Source organism: Canis lupus, chromosome 19 (genome assembly GCF_048164855.1).
Source record: "Canis lupus baileyi chromosome 19, mCanLup2.hap1, whole genome shotgun sequence".
NCBI classification, from domain to species: Eukaryota; Metazoa; Chordata; class Mammalia; order Carnivora; family Canidae; genus Canis; species Canis lupus.
The window spans coordinates 4501325-4525244 of record NC_132856.1 but is presented as its reverse complement, the minus strand read 5'-3'; the positions used below and the strand labels follow the sequence as shown (position 1 = coordinate 4525244).

Genomic DNA, 23920 nt, shown 5'->3' with positions numbered 1-23920 from the left:
ACAGGGATTCCTTCTGTAGCTCACTGATAGAGTAACAGGTCAGTGAAGTGACTTGCACAAGGTCAGCTGAGCACCCAGGCCGAGAAGCCAAGCTTCTGGACTCCTCAAGCCACACTTTCTCTCTCTCAGGTGATTGCCGCACCAATGACGGCCCCCTGTTTACTGATGATCTGCAATGGGCCAGGTCCCTAAAGCTAAGAGGTTTGCAAGTGAAGCAGATCAAAAGTGGTGACGTCACATGCCCAGAACACTAGAAGGCAAAGCCAAGATTTAAAGGTGGTGCCGCGGTGGGGGTCTAACACTGGCCCTCCTTCCACTGTCTTTCCATGAAATGTGCTATCCCAGGACTGTCAGAAACCTCGGGAGGCAAGGTTTATCTTGCAACGGGGATGGCCATCATTGGCCTCAAGAACAGATTTCTTCAGACAACCAGCATGACCCAGAACTTCTTTCTTATTTAACAGTCCTTTTGCTCTTTCTGATCAAAACTGAAAAAGTCAAACCAATATGATCCAAATCAGAAAAGCACCCGATCCAAAGAGCAAAATCAGACCTCTGACTGGACGCCCAGAGGATGTAAACTCGAAAAAGAAGACGGTTCTTATTTCCCTGCCCCTGCCCCCTCTTTTGGAAGTGCCAGGAGCAGCTACAAAAACAAAGGTGACTTGCAGGGCCCAGGGCAGCTAGAGAGCCAAGGCCCAAGGGCATAAACCTTACCTCTGTGAAGGAGAGATACGGCAACATCCCAACAAGGGGAGAGTGAACCCGATAGAGAGCTGAATAAAGGGGATACAATTCGACAAGACTAACTTGTGTGTGTGGACTTGAGGCCTGTGTCCCCAGTGATCTGCAAAACGAGTTTACATAACAGGCCTTTGTGCTGCCCCAGATAAGACAGAGTAGAAGAGCTCTCAGAGTGTTTTAAGGATTTAGAACCAGCTAAGATTCCTGGGGGACACTGAGGATGAGGATGGCAGGGAGGAAGCAAAGGGTAGGGGAGAGGGGAGTTAAGACATCACCTGTCTGATCTACAGAGGAGAATGGTAACAACAGCAGTAATAATTTAAGTCCTCATATTTGTAATTCCTTGGCCTTATTCGCAATAGCACTTTCAGGATAGACCAGAATCCAGTAACACTGACTGCCTCTTCTTAGAGGGCACTGTAGGGTTGGGAGACAAAGGTGGAAGGGAGGTTTTTGGGTTTGTTTTTTTTTAACTGTGTGCCCTTGAAATTTCGAAATTCTGGACCATGTAGATGGATTATCTATTCAAAAATATATAAAGGGAATTTTTACACTATTTTAACCATGTCTAGAGTTTTCCAACAATCCTAAGAAGCAGGCAAAGATCATTAGTTCCAACTCACAGATGAGGAAGCCATGGGCTCTAAGAAAGAAAAAGGAGGGACACCTGGGTGGCTCAGCAGCTGGGCGTCTGCCTTTGGCTCAGGTCATGATCCTGGAGTCCTAGGATTGAGTCCCACATTGGGCTCCCTGCATGAAGCCTGCTTTTCCCTCTGCCCGTGTCTGCCTCTCCCTCTCTGTCTTTCATGAATAAATAAATAAATAAAATCTTTAAGAAAAAAAGGAATTGGCCACAGTTGTGGTAGAGTTGGAAGTAAGACTCAGACCTTCACGCTCCTTTTAAAAAAAAAAAAAAAATTTTTTTTAAAGAGACCCAGGCAGAGGGAGAAGCAGGTTCCCTGCGGGGAGTCTGATGGGGGACTTGATCCCAGGACCCTGGGATCACGACTTGAGCCGAAGGCAGGCGCAAAACCACTGAGCCACCCTGCTGCCCCTGACCTTCATACTCCTAAGCCAGTGTTCTCTTTTGGAAACTCCACAGTTTGAAAGATGCAACCCCACATAGCTAGAGCTGCGTGAATCCACATGGGGAAGGGCACAGGAACCCAGCACCCCATACAGAACTCTACTAACCAGCACAGCGGGCTATGTGAGCTGTTCAGGGCTGGCTAGATGTTCTGGCAGTGGAAAAACATCCTGAAACTCGTGAAGGCTTCAACTCTTACTACTGAAAAATCTATAAAATGCCCAAGTCCACACTGTTTCTCAAGCGTGGTGGCTGCAACCACATTTTTTTACTAGATTCATTAACTTGCAGACTCTCAAGAGTCATCACTATGAACTCAGAGAGACTCAGACGGGTGGTCAAGTGTAAAAATGAGCACTGGGCTTACGACCCAGGCAGACCCTGAGTTCAAGTCCCAGTTTTACCATTGACTTGTGTGTGGCCTTCTGCATGCTAGTTACTTCATTTATTTTGGCCTCAGCTTCCCCCCTATTAATAAGAATCAACTCGCAGACATGTACCCCACACCACGCATCTAACACTGTTGTAGGTGCGGGGACTCGCAGGCCCACAAAGGAGAATGGATCCCTGCACTTTCAAGGAGCTGACAGGCCTTGTACAGGAGGAGACTGACACATGAGGTCATTTTAAGTCCTGATAAGTGCTATGAACTTATCCCTGACCTTACCCTGTAATGGAACAGAAGGTCCAGAAGGGCAGGGAAGGCGTCTCTCTGAAAAGGAGGCATTTGCAGTGGGAGCCAAATGATGAGGCAGCAGGGGGATGTAGGGACACAGTATGACAAGCAAGGGGATAAAGAGCCCAAGGCAGGCCTGTCTGAAGGAGAGAGAAGGCCAGTGAGGCCAGAAAGCACTCAGTGAGGGGCAGAGGGAAGGAGCTAAACCAGCCAAGGCAGACAGGGGCCCACCTCTTCAGGTGAGCAGTCTGGATGTCATTCTGGTTGCAACGGGAAGTGACTATAGAAATAAAAAGGTTTAATTAGATCTGTAAAGTTGCAACTTCTTAATTTTTTTAGCAGTCAAATGAAAACAAGTGGAACCTCAATACCAAACTGGATACAAGTAGTTTTGCTCTGTCTAGGTGAGAAGCTAGTTAAGGCCCTTCCCACCTTGTGGCCTCTTGGCTTTCCCAGCTCCCACCCCCCACCCCTCAGGGGATACCCCCACACCCTGGAGCTCAGAGGAGCTGGAAAAACACCAGGTGATCTATGTCTGGGTGCTTCAAGGTCTAACAAAAAAGTACAGGGAGGAGGTTTGGGATATGACACCGGATGCCTGCTGGACCCCAGGCAGCCTCTGGAAAGGTTTTAAATTAAATCCCTGATGTGGGCACACTTTCTGCAGGAACAATAACAATAAAATCTGGTTCATCAAAGGTTCCAGTTAAAATCACACTGCTGAAGCTATAGGGACAGAAAACAGATCAGTGATTGCCAGGGGTTGGGGTGAAGGGAGCACACTGACACAAAGGGACACGAGGGAACTTTCTGTGTTGCTGGAAGTATTCTATACTGTGATTGTGGAGGTGATTATGGGGCTGTATACGTTTCGTCAAAATTCACACAACAGTACACCAAAAGTGGGTGAAGTTAAAGGAGTGTAAGTTAAACTTTCATGAACCTGATGTTTATGAAGACACCTCTGAGGAAAGCAAAAGTGACTTGCTCCTGCTGAGTCAGTAGAGCCCCCAAACTGCCACTTGAAGGACTGTCCCCCACCCACTGCTGCTCAGTTTCAATTCAATGCCTCTTTAGCACCCTGGGCCTCAGGTTTCTCTGACTACAAAATGAAGACGTAGATAATCGCCAAAAATTCTTCCACTCCAATCAGATTCTAAGAAGCAGTCTGGCACAGGGGAAAGACCTCAACCCTATAGAGTCAGAAAAACTGGAAGAAAAATGCCCAGCTCTGTCAGTTACTTGCTGTGGGTGCCAGAGCCACCCTGTCCTATGCCAGACGGGGTTAGTAAGAACACATCTGTAAATCAGCTGTCACACAACAGACTCTCAAAAGGGGAAGCCATTATGTGGAGGGGTTTTACCATCCCTTCAGTGTCCTGATCCCAATCCCACCCAGCTGTGTCCTAAGAACAATGTGGAGGTGCCCATAAGGAAAAGAAATCGTGAACTGCCTGCCCTGTGTTGCATAACCCATGCTCGGGTACACAGTACACCCTGGGCTCCACTGGGGCACAGGCTGTTATCTCGCCAGGTAAACAGGAACACCCTGCCCCCTCCTTGACCACCGTCAGCACCCAGCCGCCACAAACACACGGGTGCAAGAGAAGACCGGCCCACAGCTTGCAGAAGCAGCCACTGCTATTTATGCCTATATTTTAGGCACTCCACTTTCCCTGTGGCTGCTGGCATCATCACAGGGCACAAAGTCATCCACAGACACACTCCACCCATCCTCCAGCCCTTCCCTCGCCACCTGTTCCAAAGGGGTGGTCCCAAATAATGACTCAAAGCTGCCTGCCACACCTTGCTCCTATCTTTCTATCCTAAGGAAACCAAAAGAAGCATACAGAAACCCAAAATATTATTAAAACAAAACAAATAAACCCTTCAGGCAGGGAGTTTCTGCTTCCCCTGGCACATCAACCCTAGAGGCACTGTGGCCGCGTAAAGTTTGTTGGCGTACTGTTTCTCCATGGAGGGACAGGAGTAGGCAACACCCAGAAATTATCCCAATTTTGCAGAAACAAAGAGCTAAAGACCGTGCAAAAGCCAAGCATGAGCACGGCTACAGCAGCCCAGGGACCCAAAGCATCACATCTCCAGGGACTCCAATACCTGGCTCAACTTCTAGAAAACACAGAGATAACAGGAGATAACACTTGCCCTGTGCTGCCCCTGCTCAGTGCTCTCAGGAGCTGTCCTGCAGATACGTGAACTCAAAACCATGAAAGAATGGAAAAGATTTCTGCACAGCTCAGTTGAGTAAAGATATTGAGCAAAAACAATGCTCCGTCCTGGCCACGGTCTCCGGACTCTTATGAGGGAGGGCTGGTGGCCAGGTTAAGAGACTCTGATTCATTAATCATAAATATTATTCATCAAACCATTGCCAGGACATGGTGGCAACTACATCCTGCTGTTTCTATTCAGAGCCGTTGCAAAGGTCGGTCCTCTCCCCCACCTTCCGGTATCTGCGAACTCTCCGGTTTCTATCAAACTCCAGCTGGGGGAGGGGACCCAGCGCCGGCCCTCGTCGAGTGAAGTTCCACCGCCAAGTCCACAAAGAGGCTGCGGGGAGGCGTGGCCAGGCCGGAAACTCTGACAAAAAGTTGGGCCCTCGGGTCCTAGGAGCAACTACTTCCTGATGCCCGCAGTCGCGGGAGGGGACGGTGCCTCTGCGGCCGGTTCCCCGCCAGGGCCGCCGCGCTGGGCGCTCGGAACGCGGCGGGAGGGGCAGGCAGGCCGCCCGGCGCCCTTCGGTCCCCGCACTCGGAGGCGCTCTGCTGCCTTCCACCGGCCGAGTTATTTTGGAGCAAGTGCCCGCGGCGGGGGGCTCGGGGGGCTCGGGGGGGTCGGGCCTGCTCCCCCGCAGGACCCCCGTGACCCCCAGCACACACACGCCCCCGAGGCCGGCGCCCGAGGACTGACCCGGACCCCGACCCCGACCCCGACCCCGACCCCGACCCCAAGCCCAGGCCTGCTCCCACAGGAGGAAGGGGACGCGGCAGCGGAAGGGATCTGCCAGAAAGCCGAGGGCCATCCGGGGCGCCCGCTGCGGCCCTGGGCTCCCGCAGCCCCCGCCCCGCGGAGGGAGCGCCTTCTGGGGGCGCCGGCGGACCGCGGGGCCCGTCGGAGCAGCCCGAGCGCCGGCCGCCCCCGCGCCGCGACTCCGGGCCGGGCCTCCCACCTTGACCCGCTTGCCCTGGATCTCCAGCGTCTTCATGGTGAAGTCGACGCCGATGGTGCTGCCCTGGCGCTCCGAGAAGGCGCCGGTCTTGAAGCGCTGCACCACGCACGTCTTGCCCACGCTCGCGTCGCCCACCAGCACCAGCTTGAACAGGAAATCGTACTGCTCGTCCGGGTCCCCCGGGCCCGGGCCTGGGCCCGCCATGGCCGCGCGGGAGCCGAAGGGCCGGCGCGCCACACGCCGAGAGCAGCCCGAGCGCGCCGAAGCCGCGGACCGCCTGGCGACGTGGAACCGCCGCAACACCTGAAGAAGGGGCGCCGCCGACTGCCGCCCCGGCCCCGCCCCGCCCTCGGCCAGGGAGTCCGCGGGCCTCTGCTCGGCCCCCGGGCTCGCCTAGTTCCGCCGCCGCCCGCCCCGAGCCCCGCCGCGGCCAGGCCCCGCCCCCCGCGCCGCCCCGGCCCGACTCTACCACCCTCGGCACGTCGGGCCCGCCCCATCCCCGCGCCAGCCTCGGCGCTCCTCGGGACAGACTCCGCCCTCGGCCACACCCCGATCAGGCCCCGCCCCCAGCCCGGCTCCTGGCCCCGCCCCCAGCCCGGCTAGCGGCCCTCGGCCCGCCGACATCCGCTTCTCAGCCCCGCCCCTAAGCCCGCCCACAACCCGACTCGGCTCGCAGCCCCGCCCCCAGCGCTCGCCACGCCCCCATCGCCTGCGGGCCAGGCTGCGGGCCAGGCTGCGGGCCCTGAGCAGTCAGGAGCAGGCTCAAGGGAGTGGTGGTCTCTGGGCCTGCAGGCCTGGGGGCCTATTAACCCAGCCAATGTACCCAGAACGGCCATGGCTCCTCTAGAATGGATCCGTCAGGAAGGGGACAACAATGCAGCGTCCCTTCTGCAGGGCCGATAATGCAGCATCCCTCTAACAGAGGATGGGGATAGGTGATAGCATCTTCCCACACGGAAGGGAAAGGCACAAGGGCCCACTACCAGGAATGAGAAGGGCTTCAGTGAGGCCAGAAATCAAGCTGGCTACAAACTAGGGTGAAGACCAGAATCCCAGTGGGGAAAGAGACCTGAAGGCTGTGTGCTCAAAGTGACCCCCCCCTCCCCCCCTTTCAGGACTCTGGAGAGAGGGGAACTAGAGAGACCGTGTGGTGGATGGCTAGGCCAGAGGAGTTGAGAGATCACAACCCCCAAAGGCAGCCTAGTGATGGTTGAAGCAGCTGTCCAAATGGCTCAGGGTGGGCTGGCTGAGTTGGGGTTATAATGGGCCCAGTTGGGCGAACTGACCCAGCTAAACAGCACCAATGACTGGCCTGAGCAGAGGAACATGGATAGGTTTGTGGGGAGTTCTGTGGAAGGGCAGACGAGCTCCTGCCAAGATAGCCCATTAACCAAGGGTCCTTGGAAAAATGAAACCCAAATGTCTATAAAGGAGCTTAGGATAGAGACACCTGGGTGGCTCAGTGGTTGAGCATATCTGCCTTTGGCTCAGATCATGACCCCGGGGATCCTGGGATGGAGTCCTACATCAGGGTCCCCGTGGGGAGCCTGCTTCTCCCTAGGTCTCTGCCTCTATGTCTCTCATGAATAAATAAATAAAATCTTTTTAAAAATCAAAAGGAGGGATCTCTGGGTGGTGCAGCGGTTTGGCGCCTGCCTTTGGCCCAGGGCGCGATCCTGGAGACCCGGGATCAAATCCCACATCGGGCTCCTGGTGCATGGAGCCTGCTTCTCCCTCTGCCTGTGTCTCTGCCTCTCTCTCTCTGTGTGTGTGTGACTGTCATAAATAAATTAAAAAAATAAAAAATAAAAATAAAAAAATCAAAATCAAAAGGAAAAAAAAGCTTAAAATAGATCAGATGGGACCTATCCCCACAAGGGGCTTTGAGAATACTTCCACCCCTCTTCAGAATCCAATTCTTCTTGGTTCAATAAATTTGATTAATGCTACTATGGTTCAGGTACTGTTCAAGGCCCTTGGAACACATCAGTGAAAAAGCAGACAAAAATCCATACCCTCTCCAGCAGAAAAAGGAAGAGGGCTTTCCCGTGGCTTAAGAAGACCACAAAGGGCAAGTCCACCAGGACCAATAGTACCCTAAGGATCCCTGACCACCTATACCAGCCAAATGGGGAAGAGACTGGATGAGGAAGCAAAGACAGACCCATGGAGAAGATGCAGGAGCAATCTATTCTGGAACAGTGTCAACTGTTCTCCCATGGGAAATACCCAATCGTGCCAGGCAGGGACCCCCAGAGTGCCATGGAAAAGCAATTCTGGAAGCCCAGCTTTATAACATCAGACTGTGGTGTCAGGAAATAGCCTCCCATTCCGAGATAGAAGGACATGGGATGGGAGGCATCCACATGCTGCAGTTGGCTCTGGGGCATGTCTCAGAGTTCATAACTTTTTCTCAAAGTCCAGAAAAAAAACATCTGTCCTAGCTCAGAGTGGCTACTCACAGCCACTGGTGGAGAGAGGGAAGGAAAAGGTGAGCCCAGGGGCCAGGATGAGCCACGACTCAACTACTGGAAACATGGGAAGAGGAAGGAAAAGTGTAGACATTTGCAGGGCGAGGAGGAGAGGTAGCTGAATAACTGAAATGGCCTTTACATTTGCCTTGCCTGGAATTGACTTAGGGTCGGGTGGAGGTGCGTTTGTCTGCCTATGGATTTTGCCAGAAAGTCCAGCTACCACTTATCTTTGTAGGGTGATGGAAATGTTCTAAAACTAGACTGTCGGGTGCCTGGGTGGCTCAGTCGGTTAAGTGTCTGCCTTGGGCTCAGGTCATAATCTTAGGGTCCTGGGATTGAGTCTCCAGTCTGCCTCTCCTTCTCCCTCTGCCCCTCCCCCTACTCACTCATCCCCTCTCTCTCTCTCTCTCTCTCAAATAAAAATCTTTAAAATAAAATAAAACTAGATGGTCATGAGGGCTACAGGACTCAAGGAATTTATAAAATCCTTAAATTGTACACTTACAATGGGTGGAATTGATGGTACATAAATTACACCTCGATAAAACTGTTAAAAAATATCTTTATTTTCTTTCTTTTGGTGGTAAGTTTATGCTCATTTGAAACAGTAATTCAAATTCAAAAATGCTTATGAGGGGCTCCCTGAGTGGCTCTGCTGTTCAGAGCCTGCCTGCAGCCCAGGGCATGATCCTGGAGTCCCTGGATCCCATGTCAGGCTCCCTGCATGGGGCCTGTTTCTCCCTCTGTCTGTGTCTCCGCCTCTCTCTCTCTGTGTGTCTCTCATGAATAAATAAATAAAATCTTTTAAAAATATGTTTATGATATCTCACGTAATACCCCAGATTTATAATGCGTATCTCAAATTTTTAAAAATGTATCAAGAATTTAACATTCTTGGGGCACCTGGGTGGCTCAGTCAGTTATGCAGCTGGGTGACTTAGGTCATGATCTGGGGGTCCTGGGATTGAGCCCTGTGTTGGGCTCCCTGCTCAGCAGAGTCGGCTTCTTCCTCTCCCTCTCCTCACCCCCTACTCATGCTTGCTCTCTTACTCTCTCTCTCAAATAAATAAATAAAATCTTAAAAAAAAAATTTTTAACATTCTTAAAGCTAGTGGAGGGTGGGCTGAGTTTTAACTGTGTTTATGCTGTTGTCACATGGGGGCATAACATCCTTAATAGATAAACTGAGGGATCTGCCATAACCCCAATGATCTGTGGATCAGAACTCCTCCAAGTGTTTAAGGGACAAAAGCCATCTTTCTTCTCCTTTCTTGGCTCCTCCCTCCATTCTTTCTTCCTTTCTTCCTCCATCTTTATTCTTTCCAATGGTCACCATGATTAAAATATACAGCCTCTAACCATGTGTCATCTGAGTTTTATTTGGCAGCACCTAGACTTAGTGCTAAAAATGTGCCCCCATCAGATATGAAGGTGAGAAAACACTGTAAAGAAGTGAAGACCAGACATCAACCATGATACCCTCCATTCTTAACATAGAAAAGTGCTTGCTACACAATATTAGAATATAATGAGAGCAGCAAGGAAACAAAGCTATCTTGCCACAGTTGTAGGCTGATCCTGGCTGAGGACTAGGAAGGCTCCCTCCCAGGGGCCAGCCCTCAGCCCACCTGGAGGCCAAAGAAATGCCAGCCATCCAACTCTCTCTCCCCTCCCAGAACCCCAAAATGTCATAAACACGGGTCAAATGAACCCTAGCCCTCCCTGCTTCTGTCGATGGCACCCATTTCACTCTTGAGGCTCTGCCTGAAAATAAGGGATCATACGGCCCTCAGCACCCCTACTCCCACCTCTACCAACACCATGCTGCCCTCCCACCCCCACTGCCACCCTCCACCTGATGCAGTGCCCCCACCCAGGAGCACCCTGGCTTCCTCTCCTGCTTCTAGTCCCCACGGTCCCCCGCCCCCACCAAATGGGTTTGCTGGAAGGACTCTCATGAGGTCACTTCCCTGCTGAAACGTCTGTGATAAGCCCCAGACTCTGGAACACCCAGTATTCCACCTTACTCCTCCAACACCATCTGTTCCCCTCCCCTATTGCCCAGACCCTCCAACTTGCCAAGTTTCACAGAATCCTGTATGGCCTAGAGAGAGGGACTGATGGGGATCAGACCCCCTCTCCCTACTCCTCACCACACCGAGGTGGAAACCCAGGCTCTGAGACTTACAGAAAAATATCTTGTGCAGGAACTCATGCACTGCTCAGCCCTGCAACTGAACTTCCCTCTACACATTCTTATTTCTTGGGGGAGGGGGTATTGGGGGTTGGTTGGGGGGAGGAGTGAAACAGGAGGGGAACAGATATGAAAATGCCTGAAGATGGAGGTGCTGTCACTAGTTCCCCCCCCCAAGGACCTGTCTGCTCATTTGTTAAGCACTGCCTGTCCAGTGGGAAGGCCTGATGTTCCCAGATGGGCTCCTACTGTCACAGCTTCCCAGTTCCTGAGGGCAGGGAATGAGATACCCCCACTTCATCCTTTCCTGGGGCTTTGGAGAGGCAGGGGGAGGCCGGTCGTCTCTTCTCCAGGAAAGTCATCAGAGGATGGGGTGGGGGTGAGAGTGGGACAGCCTGTACAGTGACACAATCTACACCGCTGCATCCTCGTGACAGCATTGTCCCTCTCACAGCCACCAAAGGTATCCAGGGGCAGAGGAGAAAGATTTTAATCTCTTCCTTGTTTAAAAATTGCTCAAGAGCAGGAACACAAGTGTCAGGGGGACAGAGTGCAGGGTGGGTGGGAAGGCAGGGGGAGGAAGGCTGATCTGAGGCCTGAGTGGAGCTGGCCTGATGAATCTTAAAGCAAAACAAGAAAAGACTGGTTTCACTCATAGGAAAACCAGTGGAGTGAGCAAAGGGAAGGGAAGTCTATGGAAGTGTATCTATGGAAAGTTACATTTTTGGAAACTTCACGCAGACAGAGCCAAAGCTAATATAAACCACGGAACAGATTTTGTCAACAAAATCAAGGCTCCCAAGACTGGTTCCTTTGCCTCTGAGCAATGAACTGAGCCAAGGGAACCACATCCCCACCAATGGGGACACTGACAAGCTGATTCCCCTGCTGTTCCAGGCCTGGTACAGGAACCCTGCAGAGATCTTCCCTCCAGCGCCTCTGGCAGGTGAGCAGCCAGGGCCTGCGGGACAAGAAGCCTGGGGTTGGGTCCACTCTGCCACTATGTTAGCTGCTTTCCCACCCAGCCTCGGTGTCCTCAGATGGGGGACCCTGATTCCTGTCCTGCCTGCAGCCCGGCAAGCATCCTAAGATCCCAGCTGGGAGGGCTTTGTAAACAGGGGCTCCTGTTTCTGGCTCTGTCCAGAGGTCTGAAGCCTGGTAATTCCACTGAGTGAGTGATGAAGGCCGGGAGCCTGGACATCCCAGAGGGGCCATGCTCCAGGCACTTCCAATCGCCTTTTCCAGGGAGAAGAAATGCCTGTGGTTTGAATCTCCTGCTGTCCTAGAATACAGGGCAGCCCCCAGCCTGCATGTGCCCCTTGGGAGACAAAGCCCTAACCCGGAGGTCCGAGCTGGGCCACCACATGCCCTCCCCCCGGAGGCTGTGAGGAGGGCCCTGCCCTCTCTCACCTCTGTCCACGCCAGGGAACTGCCAGACCCTGGGACAAGGCCCTGGGCTTATTTAAAGCACGGAAACTGAGGCCAGGGGCTCTAAGAGCTGAGCCTGGCCCTGCCCCTCCTGTGGGGGCATCCAAAGCTCCAAGCCCGACTCCCCTACTCCCCGCACACTTTCCCCCAGGGGCTCAGCTGAGGAGGGATGTCACCAGCCCTTCCTTCAGGGAAGCCGGGATGCACGGTGCCCCCACCCCAGTCCCATCTCCTCCTCAGCCCAGGCACCCTTCCCTCACAGCTGCCCCCCACCCCAGCAGCCTCTGCCCGGCCTGCTCCCACCTCCTGCCTCCAACGCCCAGCTCCACACACCTTCCTCGAGCAGGTCACCCCCTGGCCTGGACCTGCAGGCCCCTGCTGCCCGCAGACTCCCCTCAGGGCCCGTCAGGGCCGTTCACAGCCGGCCACACTCTGCCCTGACACTCGCCAACCCCAGCCCACAGGGCTCTGCCCTTTCCTGGCCCCGCTGCTCCCGATGGGCTGACCCCCAGACCCACCTGAATTGCCCACCTTGCTGCGGCTGCCCCCAGCAGGGCCTTCTGCGTACCAACAGTCCCAGCTGGGGCCCTGGGCCCAGAGGACAACCACCTGCCCCTGACACCGACTCCCAGGCACCCCCAGGAGCCCTCTAGGATGGGGGCCCTGCCCCCAGAGCCTGCCGTCGGGTCCCCCATGGGAAAGACAAGATTCGCTCCGATGGCGGGCTGGCTCCCACTGCTGCTTCCTGGGCATCTGCGCCGTGCTCACCCCGGGCCACCTCGTGCTCTCCCCGGGCCACCTCGGGGGCTGTAGCAAGGCCAGCTCTGCCCGCCCACCTTGGCTGTGAGATGGAGGGAGCTGGGACGGGTCTCCCCCCTCCCACGCCGGGGCTGTGTGCTTTGGGCCTCTGTCCCCACCTTGCATCCTGGGGCTGCCAGCACCTGCCTGCGGAACACGCTACAGACATGGAAGTTGCCCTTTCATATAAAAATCTTTAATAAAAATAGCTCTCTTCAGGATGAGTCATAAAACAGAAGCAACAAACAAATTTCTGCCACCTGAGCAGGAGGGAATGCGGCAGGCTGAGTGGGCCATGGAGAACTGGGAGCAGTACTCAATCCAGAAGGAACAGCCTTGGCTGGTAACTGACACGTGGGACTGTGGGCCCAAGGCTGACAGGTTTTCTCACTTCAAGGAGAGAGCAGTAAGTCTTTTTAGGAAAAACTGCATCTTTTTAATGGTAGTCATCAAGTGACCTCCCTCCCCAGCAAATGACAGCAGAGAGATAAGTAAAACACAGGCAGCCTGTTAGCAGCCTGTTTTACATACTCAAGGTAAAAATAAGTGGGTTCCTATAATAGCAAAATGTTTGTACAAAAGTGACTGCTAACGGGTTCAGAAGGCAGACAGCCTGCCAGGGAGGCACACGCAGCCCGTCCCTTCAGATCAGGAGATGGGGTAAGAAAAGGTAAGAGAAGTAGCAGGACGCCTTGTAGTACCAGCCAGTCCATATGCAATCCCAGGACAGCAGAGCCCTGTGGACTCACCAGGGGCCACTGGGGGGATGAGGGTCTCCCAGCAAATTTGCAGACCCTGAGCAGGTCCCAGCTCAGCCCTAATACCCCAGAAGTCTTTTGGCCTCTTCGCTCTGGGCCTGCAGGGTCTCACTAGCATACTTCTGGAGGAGTTCCATCTTCTTCCTTCGCACAAGTGCCTCCTCGATCTGTGGATAGGCAGGAGTCAAGGGCTCAGGCTTTCCTCTGCAGCCACACCCTCCCTACCCTGCTGGATCCCAGCCAGGAGTGGGTTCCCAGGACAGAGGCCACCAAGGAGACAAAACCCAGAGGCATCTCCCAGAACCCCACGCTTTCCCAGTGGAAGCATGGGAACAACAGTCTTTTTCAGCACCCCCTAGAGCAGATGAGATCCTGCCTCCTCAGGATCCCACAGCGACCGGTGCCATGAGGTCAGAAGGATGAGGAAAACCTACCCTCCTACTCTGAGCGACCGGTCTGCTTTAGAGCCGAGGGCCCCCCTCCCCAGCACTGGGGAAACCCCCCAGCAAGGGCAGCACCCAGCTTCTGTCCTACCTCTTGCTGGGATGGCACTGGGACATGGGCAATGAACTTCTGTTGTCCGTCTTCACCTCCTTTCTCCTGGCTGCCTTCCTCATCAGACTACAAACAGAAAAACCAAAAAGTCAGGGAGCAGGAGCCCATTTAAACACATGTTGGTACTGCTACAAAATGCACAGCTCTACAGCTATTTAAGAGGACAAAACAAAAGGAATGAGTTCAGTGCTCAGAAAGACACAAAGACACCGTTAACTATTTAAAAAGCAACAAAGCACTCTGTAAATTATGGCACCTTTTGTCTGAGGAAAGAAACAATAGAAACTAGTGACAGCAGTGAGAACCAGATGCATGTCTACACCTAGAGCACTAAGGAGTCTTTGTTGATCTGTATATATTTTTTGGCTTTTGAACTTTGTGAATGTCACTTATTTTGTTTAATTAAAATTTAAAACTGTACCACATATAGAAAAAAAATCAGAGTCTGCATGTGAGTTAAAAGAGATTAACTAATAACCTAAGGAAGTAACGTGGCCTTGGAAATCTGAGGAAAAAGGACTCCTATGAGGTGGTGGGCCCCACCACTTGCCAGTCTTGGGACCAGATGCTCTGCAGCAGCCTCTCTGCATACCCACTGCCGGGTGGAGCTGGCTGGAAACACTTTGGCAGAGCCTCTCAGATGCTGCTGGTAGGAGGGCACACCGGGCCCCAGCGCTCTGGAAGATGGCTTAGCTCTATGTACTGAAGCCCAGTACATGCTTACCCTAGGAGCTGATAATTCCACTCCTCAGTGTGCACTCAACATAAACAGCTGCCTCTGAACCAGAAAGGCCACATTAGCCTTATTTGGTATAGCCCCAAACTGGACACAAAACACACCCAGGGATCCCTGGGTGGCGCAGCGGTTTGGCGCCTGCCTTTGGCCCAGGGCGCGATCCTGGAGACCTGGGATCGAATCCCACGTCAGGTTCCCGGTGCATGGAGCCTGCTTCTACCTCTGCCTATGTCTCTGCCTCTCTCTCTCTCATTCTCTCTGTGTGACTATCATAAATTTAAAAAAAAAAAAAAAAAAAAAACAGACACCCATGACCATTAGACACCAAAGAGTATGCATGATTCTATTGAGAGACATAAAGTTCAGAAACAGGTAAGAGCATAAGGGTTACTAGAGGTCAGGAGAGTAACACCCAGCGGGGGCAGGAGCAAACTTCTGTGCAGCCAGTGACTCTAATAAATATTGTTTATGTTTCTTCACATAATAAATTAATTTTTCAATTTCAAAAAAAAAAAAAAAAAAAAGCTCGGAGCTTATTCTAGGGTGCTAGTCATGTTCTGTTTCTTCAGCTGGTATTTGCTTCATGGGGTGGTTCACCCTGTGAAAATGCTCCAGCCTGTACACTTGCCCCTTGCGTATTCTCTCTATATGGAATACTGTTCAACAATAAAAAGGAATGAGCTTTTTTTTTAAGATTTTATTTATTTATTCATGAGAGACTCATAGAGAGAGAGAGAGAGGCAGAGACACAGGCAGAGGGAGAAGCAGGCTCCACTCCACACAGGGAGCCAGACGTGGGACTCGATCCTGGGCCCCCAGGATCATGCCCTGAGCCAAACGGTCAACTGCTGAGCCACCCAGGTGTCCCAGGAGTTAACTCTTATTTTTTTCTTTTAAAGATTTTATTTATTCATGAGAAACAGAGAGGCAGAGACACAAGCAGAGAGAGAGGGAGAAGCAGGCTCCATGCAGGGAGCCCAACATGGGACTCGATCCCAGGTCTCCAGGATCGTGCCCTGGGCTGCAGGCGGCGCTAAACCGCTGGGCTACCGGGGCTGCCCAGGAGTGAACTCAAATTCAACAACTTCGCTGGACCTCCCTCAAGGGCACTGTGCTGAGTGTAGGGACCATCCCCAAAAGTGACATACAGTAAGATTTCATTTATGCAACATTCTCAAAATGACAGAAATCTAGAGATAGAGAAAAGACTGGAGTTTGCCAGGGGCAAGGGATGGGGGACGGTGGGAGGTATGATTCTGTAAGGGGGTGGCGCCTGGAGGGAAAATTTCTGTATCCTGACTGAAATGGTAGTCACAAAGACACCTGGGTGGCTTAGTCAGTTAAGCCTCCAACTCTTGGTTTCAGCTCAGGTCATGATCCCAGGGTCCTGGGACTGAGCCCTGTGTCTGGCTCCATGCTGATTATGGAGTCTGCTTAAGACTCTCTCTCCCGGGGATCCCTGGGTGGCTCAGCGGTTTAGTGCCTGCATTTGGCCCAGGGCGTGATCCTGGAGTCCCGGGATCAAGTCCCACGTCGGGCTCCCAGCATGGAGCCTGCTTCTCCCTCTGCCTGTGTCTCTGCCTCTCTCTATCATAAATAAATAAATAAATTTTAAAACAAACTAGAGTCAAGTTTACCTCTTAATGAAAAAAAAAAAAAAAAAAAAAAAGACTCTCTCCCTCTGTCCCCACTGCATGCACACACCTACTCTCTCTTTCTCAAATGAAGAAATCAAAAAAAAAAAAAAAAAAAAAAGAAGAAGAAGAAGAAGAAATGGTGATTCCACAAATCTACACATGTGATAAAAGATGCAAGACTCTACACACTCATTACACCAACTCCGTTTCCTAGCATGGATATTGTACTATCACTCTGGAAGATGTAATCATTGGGGGAAACTGGGTGAAGGATACACAGGACCCTCTGTACTACCTTTACAACTTCCTATAAATCATTTCAAAATTAAAAAAAAAAACAACACAACAATCTTTGGTGTCTCTCCACTGCTCTCCAGATAAAGGCAAACCCTCCTCACAGTGGAACCAGGGCACTTACTTATCCTGCTTTGCCCCTCTCTCCCGCCTCCTCTCCTCTCCCCGCCAGCGGCCCACACTATGCTCCAGCCACACTGGCCTGTCCTCTGTCCCTCACACTCCCACAGCTTCTCTCAGTACATGCTGCTCCCCTCTGCCTGGAACACTCTTCCCCCACTGCCTCTCACTTGATTAACTTCTGATTTTCCAGGCCTCAGCTGAATGGTCAGCTCCCCAGGCAAAGTTTCACAGGCTCTCCCCGCACCATGTCACCATCTCAGAGCCACTATGACAGCCACTGTTTTCTAACAACTATACCACTGGACTGTCTCCCCACTGACTTTAAGCTACAAGCAGAGTTTCTTGACTGCTGTGCCCCTGGCATGTTAGCAAACATCTGCTGAAAGACAAATGAATATTTGCAGCTAAAGAAGACCTTCCAGGGATCCCTGGGTGGCTCAGGGGTTTAGCACCTGCCTTCGGCCTAGGGCGTGATCCTGCAGTCCGGGGACTGAGTCCCACATTGGGCTCCCTGCATGGAACCCGCTTCTCCCTCTGCCTATGTCTGTCTCTCTCTCTTTGTCTCTCTCATGAATAATTAAATAAAATCTTTTTATTTTTATTTTTATTTATTTATGATAGTTACAGAGAGAGAGAGGGAGGCAGAGACATAGGCAGAGGGAGAAGCAGGCTCCATGCACAGGTAGCCCGATGTGGGATTCGATCCCGGGTCTCCGGGATCACGCCCTGGGCCAAAGGCAGGCACCAAACCACTGCGCCACCCAGGGATCCCTAAAATCTTTTAAAAAATAAAGAAAGAAAGATCTTCCTAGGTGCCTGCATGGCTCAATGGGTTAAGCATCTGACTCTTGATGTCAGCTCAGGTTTTGATCTCAGGGTCGTAAGGTCAAGCTCTGCATTAGGCTCCACTTAGGAAAAAAAAGGGGGGGATAGAAGAAGGAAGGAGGAAAGGGAAGGAAGGAAGGAGGAAAGGGAAAAAAGGGAGAGAGGGAGGGAGGGAGGGAGGACCTTTCTAGAGCATGCTGCCAGCTTGCCTCAAATGCTTCACTGTCCCCATTGCTTATCAGCCAGACCTGCACAAGAACCTCAGGTCTGCTATAATATGTCATGTTGACCAAGTCACTAAACTTCTCTGTTTCTTTGTCACTGATGTCATGACAAGCTCCTCACACAGGACCTGACCTATTGCCCATGCACAGCTAATTCTCCTCCCCTTCTCAGTCTAGCAAATCCATTTCATTCTTTCTTGACTTTTCCAAGGAAGAAGGCCTGCCATGCAGGAGGACAGCCTAGAGCTAGGAGGCTCTGCCTGAGAGGCAAGATAATAGCTCCACTTTCAACTGTGACCTTCTGAATAAGTCCCTTCTCTGCTCTGGGTTGGTTTCTATTCCTAACATGAGGGTATGGGGGTGTTAAGACAGCAGAGGAGCTACTGGCACTGCCATTTAAAAAGAAATAATGAGGGCAGCCCGGGTGGCTCAGCGGTTTAGTGCCGACTTCAGCCCAGGGCCTGACCCTGGAGACCTGGGATCAAGTCCCACGTCAGGCTCCCTGCATGGAACCTGCTTCGCCCTCTGCCTGTGTGTCTTTCTCTCTCTCTCTGTGTCTCTCACGAATAAATAATAATCTTTTAAAAAAAATAAAAAGAAATGATGAGAGGTGCCTGTGTGGCTCAGTTGGTTGGGAGTGTGTTTTTGGCTCAGGTCGTGATCCCAGAGATCTGGGATGGAGCCCTGCATCAGGCTCCCTGCTCCCTGCACAGTGGGGAGCCTACTTCTCCCTCTGCCCTGCCCCCTCCCCAACCCCCCCCCCCCCGCTTATGCTTTCTCTTACTCTCTCAAATAAATAAATAAATAAATAAGTTAATTTTTTTTAATTTTAAAATATATAAATAAAAAGAAAAGATGAGACCTACTGCTGACACCTTGATCTCAGACTTCCAGCCTCTAGAACTCTGAGTAAACCCATTTCTGGTGTTTAAGCCACCTAATCTGGTGTTTACAAAGCCCTGGTACTTTGTAAAGTATAAGCAACAAATATAATAGATCTATAATTTAATCTGAAAACATGATAATAAGTGAATAGAAAAATAACAAGAAATGATAAGGACAGGAGCCAGAACTCATATGGCTTCAAATGTATTTACAAGTCCAACAGCAGTATATTCAGGAGGACCTACCACTAAAAAGCAGGTAAGTAATTCTGGGTGTAAAGTACAGTTTACAAAGTGCCCTCATGGCCATTCCTTTCTGGAACCCTCCCTGGAATGCTGAGAGGTGATCTTCATATCCATTTTCCATGTGAGGATGGGGAGTTCTCAGCTAGAGATAGGGGCAGGGCTAGGCTTGGACCCCGACCCTTCACCAATAAGCAGAGCCTTCCTACCACTCCATTGACTCTCCCAAGGCCTAGCCTTCGTGGCTCGGAGCAAAAGGCAGTGAGCACTGGAGCCCCTTTTGCCCACAGTACCTCCTCTTCGGTGACAGCATATATATTGATCTCTTCCTCCTCTTCTTCCTCCTCCTCCTTTTCTCCTCTTGCCAGCCGGGCTTCTCTCTCTGCTTTCCACTTTTCCACTAATCCAGCCCTGACTGGAGAAACAAAAGAGCAGGTGCTGCTTAGGCCTCTAAATTAGCTTTACACGCAATACAGGGTGAGGCCTACATGTCCCCTCTGAAGAGGAACACCCTCCATTTTGTCCTGGCGAGCAGGAATGGGATATGAGACCTAGTCTAGTCATACCATAGCTCTAGCTGTAAATCACAAGGCAGCTTTCTAGGGGATGTCCCCAGATCACTTCCAGTTCAGCAAACTGAGTGGCTTCCTGACACACTCATGTGAAAAAGAAGACAGAGCAGTACAGCCAGCCAGAAAAGGGCTCAGACTCCTGACCACCTGCACCCAAAGCACAAACTCAACACACCACAGAAAGATTAGCACTCACTTACAACTCACGGGGCCATCATGAGGCTTCAGAACAGTATCCATAAAACACTTATTAGCACGGTGTTTGGCATGGGGAAAGTACTCAGAAAGAGCCACATTACTTGCTCTACTAATAACATATTAGCTATATTCAAAGCAGATCTAAAAGCTACTCAAATGGACCATTTCCTGATTTCAAGAAAGGCCAATATGGGAAGGAATCCAGATGATGAATTCCAGGTGGATGGGGAATAGGTCCAATGTCACTCTTGGGCTTCCCCAACCTGCTGCTTCTGGCCCAAACACAGCCCTGGACCGCAATGTAGTTACTGAGGGTGAGGTCATTAGTAGCTCATTTCCTCCAAAGTCCATTAGCAATAAAACAAAATTGCTTCCAGCATAGAGCACTATCTAAAAATCCATTTTCGGGATCCCTGGGTGGCGCAGCAGTTTGGCGCCTGCCTTTGGCCCAGGGCGCGATCCTGGAGACCCGGGATCGAGTCCCACATCGGGCTCCCAGTGCATGGAACCTGCTTCTCCCTCTGCCTATGTCTCTGCCTCTCTCTCTCTCTCTCTCTCTGTGTGACTATCATAAATAAACAAAAATTTAAAATAAATAAATAAATCCATTTTCAAAGACAGAACAGAAACCAGATGCCATTTATAATGAAATGAAATGCTCATGGGGCACCTGGGTGGCTCAGTGGTTGAGCATCTGCCTTCGGATCAGGACGTGATCCCGAGTCCTGGGATCAAGTCCCACATCAGGTTCCCTGCAGGGAGTCTGCTTCTCCCTCTGCCTATGTCTCTGCCTCTCTGTCTGCTCATGTGTCTCTCATGAATGAATAAATAAAATCTTGAAAAAAAGAAAAGAAAAGAAAAGAAAAGAAAAGAAAAGAAAAGAAAAGAAAAGAAAAGAAAAGAAAAGAAAGAAAAGAAAAGAAAGGAAAAGAAAAGAAAAGAAAAGAAAAGAAAAGAAAAGAAAAGAAAAGAAAAGAAAGAAAAGAAGAGAGAGAGAGAGAGAGAGAGAAAGAAAGAAAGACAGACAGAAAGACGTGGATGGAACTGGAAGGTATTATGCTGAGTGAAATAAAAGTCAATTGGAGAAGGACAAACATTATATGTTCGCATTCATTTGGGGAATATAAATAATAGTGAAAGGGAATATAAGGGATGGGAGAAGAAATGTGTGGGAAATATCAGAAAGGGAGACAGAACATTAAGACTCCTAACTCTGGGAAACGAACTAGGGGCGGTGGAAGGGGAGGAGGGCGGGGGGGTGGGGGTGAATGGGTGACGGGCACTGAGGGGGGCACTTGACAGGATGAGCACTGGATGTTATTCTATATGTTGGTAGATTGAACACCAATAAAAAATAAATTTATTTAAAAAAAAAAGAAAGAAAGAAAGAAAGAAAGAAAGAAAGAAAGAAAGAAAGAAAGAAAGAAAGAAAGAAAAGAGAAAATGAAATGCTTGTAGACCTACATTTCTTTTCATATTCCTGTTCCAAAGGCACGATGACACCATCATCTTCATCAAGGTAACCATAGTATTCAAAATCGATTGCTTTCATGAGCTCAGCACGTGTCTTTCTTGGAGGAGGAAGAGCTAGAAGAAATAGCACCAACTTAGCTAAATACCCCACAATTACCCCGGAGCCTGCATCCTGTACCATGTTACGCAGGCAGGGAGTATTTGTGCTCAAGAAAATACGGGGACATAGGCATTTCCTATACTAGCAACAGAATTATGTAAGTGGTACAAACCTTTTTCAAATCAGTCTTGAAATCTTTAACCCTATTAGTCTATTGAGAAGAAATTTATCTTAATTTAAAGAACAAAAACAAACTCTGGCAAAGCTGTATGGAGAGAGATGTAGGTTGTTACAGAGTTGTGAAAACCTAGAATAACTAGGGCTATAAACCACAGGATGAGTATGGAATGGGGTCACTACAGCCCCTCTTTCACTATTTCATGGATGTTTTGATAACACAGGAAATGTCGCGAGGTTTAATGAAAAAAATATGATGGAGAAATAGAAGTATATAGATAAGACAAAAGAAACTAAAAACAAATCAAAAAGATAAATGAGAAAGTCCTGAAGAAAATATTTTCAGACTAATATTCTGAACTACTCAGAATATTTAAGTAATTTTTGAAAATCAAAAGGGAGGGGCGCTTGCCTGTCCCAGTCAGTGGAACATTCAACTCTTGATCTCGGGGTCGTGAGTTCAAGCCCCATGTTGGGTGTAAAGATTACTAAAAATTTTTTAAATATCTTAAAAAAAAAATCAAAGGGGAAATGATAACCCGATAGGTTAAAGAGTAAAAGCTGTTATTTTCAGAAGAAAAAATTTATATGTATAACAATTTTAATTAATAACTAAATTCAATGATTGATTTCATTAGTAATCAAAGAAACAAAAAGTAAAAATATTAGATTTTCAACCATCAGATCAACAAAAGTTTTATAATTCTGGAAAACTAGAAATAGCTAAAGGTCTACCCAATGTATGAATGGTTATGTGAAGTTTCATATGCTTTTAATCCTTCACATCCACTCACAGAGCTCTAAGCAGAAGGATGGGAAGATATCAATGCAGAACACAACACAACAGGTATGGGGGAGCCACCGTGTCTTGGCAGGCCTCCACCCATCACCCTGACACTGGTAACAGCAACTCTGTCTGCCCCTCCACCACTCTTGGTCCCTGCCCCTGACCATGCTGGCTATACCCAGGACCAAGTACAGGGCTAACACTGGGCTGACTCGACTCAGAACACTGTGTTCCTCCCAGTCACGAGGACTGGTTTAAGGATGGGACTATGATCCAATCAAAGCCAACCAGATTCAATTCTAAGAGTTTTGCCTGAACTGCTTGGGGAAAAAAAAATCTCTCGCTGAGAGAGAACAAAATGTAAATTGATGATGGACCACTTGCCACCACAAGCAGAAGGCCAGATAGAGAAAAAGAAGTTCACAGGATGGAAGTCAAAACTGCAACATGGAGCAAATGTGACTTGGAATCAGCTATTCCTGAAGACAAACTACCCATGGGTTTTTCAGTTATGTGAGTCAATAAATTTACTTTTCTGCCTAAGCCGAACTGGGGTTGAGTCATCTGTCACTCATACTGATGAAATTTAGCTGATGAAATAAGCATGTAAGTGCATAAAAAAGACCTGGAAGGAAATGTACCAAAATAGATAATTATAATTACCAGTAATCCAGGGGCACAGGTATGGGGGGACCCAGATAGCACCAAGGGACAGTGCTACCTGAATTATACTCATTAAGATTGACTTAAGCACTTTCAGAGTGCCTGGGTGGCACATTCAGTTAAGCACCTGTCTTTGATTCAGGTCATGATCTCCAGGCCTGGGGATCCAGCCCTGCATTGGTCTCCCTCTCCCTCTGTTCCTCCTCCCTGTTTGTGCATTCTCTCCTCCATTCTCTCAAATAAAAAAATCATCTTTAAAAAAAAAGAGAGAGACTTAAGCATTTTGTTTATTTTTAAAAATCGACAACTGATTTAGAAAAATGCAAATTAAAAAAAGTAACATGTAGAGCATAATCTCAATAGAGGAGCCCCCCTTCAGCACATGTATTTTCATATATAAGAATTTTTTCTTCTTAAATTATCAGCTTTGATTCTTTGACCAAACTGTTGGGTTATCACTTCCCTTTAAAAACTGGGAGGGGGACACCTGGGTGGCTTAGCGGTTGAGCGTCTGTCTTTGGCTCAGGGCCTGATCTGGGGGTCTGGGGCCCGGGGATTGAGTCCCACATCGGGCTCCCTGTGGGGAGCCTGCTTCTCCCTCTGCCTGTGTCTCTGCCCCTCTCTCTGTGTCTCTCATGAATAAATAAAATCTTTAAAAAAATAAAAATAAAAATAAAAACTGGGAGGAAACATGCCCCAATAGGTCAACAATTGTCATCTACAAGATGTGAAAATATGAGTGTTTTTTCCCTGATTTTCTGTATTTTACAACTTCTCTGTAATAAAATTATATTACTTTCATAATGAACAGCATAATACTTAAACTTAAGAATTATTTTCTAAAGATTTTTTTTTAAAGATTTTATTTTTAAGTAATCTCTACACGCAGCATGGGGCTCAAACACACAACCCTGAGATAGAAGAGTTGCACATTTCACCAAGTGAGCTAATCAGCACCCTGAATTATTATTCTTATTTTTAAAGATTATTTTTTAGTGGGGTGGGGATGGTAGCGCAGAGGGAGAGGAAGAGAGAGCATCTCAAGCAGACTTCCTGCTAAGCGCAGAGCATGACACAGGG

General features: G+C 49.7%; 2 protein-coding genes across 8 annotated transcripts in view; both read right to left on the bottom strand.

Moving 5' to 3' along the window:
- Positions 1-6003, bottom strand: part of RAB43 (RAB43, member RAS oncogene family) — a 36110-nt gene extending 30107 nt beyond the window's left edge. The window contains exon 1 of one of the 5 annotated variants that reach the window (XM_072784918.1): positions 5698-6003. In XM_072784918.1, the coding sequence (XP_072641019.1) occupies positions 5698-5901 (204 nt within the window). In that variant the 5' untranslated portion in view covers positions 5902-6003. Of the gene's footprint in view, positions 1-4673; positions 4911-4971; positions 5126-5697 lie in introns of those variants that run through there. The other 4 variants (XM_072784919.1, XM_072784921.1, XM_072784922.1 and 1 more) reach the window with 4 other exon arrangements.
- A 6762-nt stretch (positions 6004-12765) lies between these two features.
- ISY1 (ISY1 splicing factor homolog) overlaps positions 12766-23920 on the bottom strand; it is a 26728-nt gene continuing 15573 nt past the window's right edge. For 2 of the 3 annotated variants that reach the window (XM_072784913.1, XM_072784916.1), the window contains 4 exons: positions 21105-21227; positions 19164-19285; positions 13884-13970; positions 12766-13516 (listed from right to left, as the gene is read on the bottom strand). In XM_072784913.1, coding sequence (XP_072641014.1) covers positions 13409-13516; positions 13884-13970; positions 19164-19285; positions 21105-21227 — 440 coding nt within the window. In that variant the 3' untranslated portion in view covers positions 12766-13408. The remainder of the gene's footprint in view (positions 13517-13883; positions 13971-19163; positions 19286-21104; positions 21228-23920) is intronic. The other variant, XM_072784914.1, reaches the window with a different exon arrangement.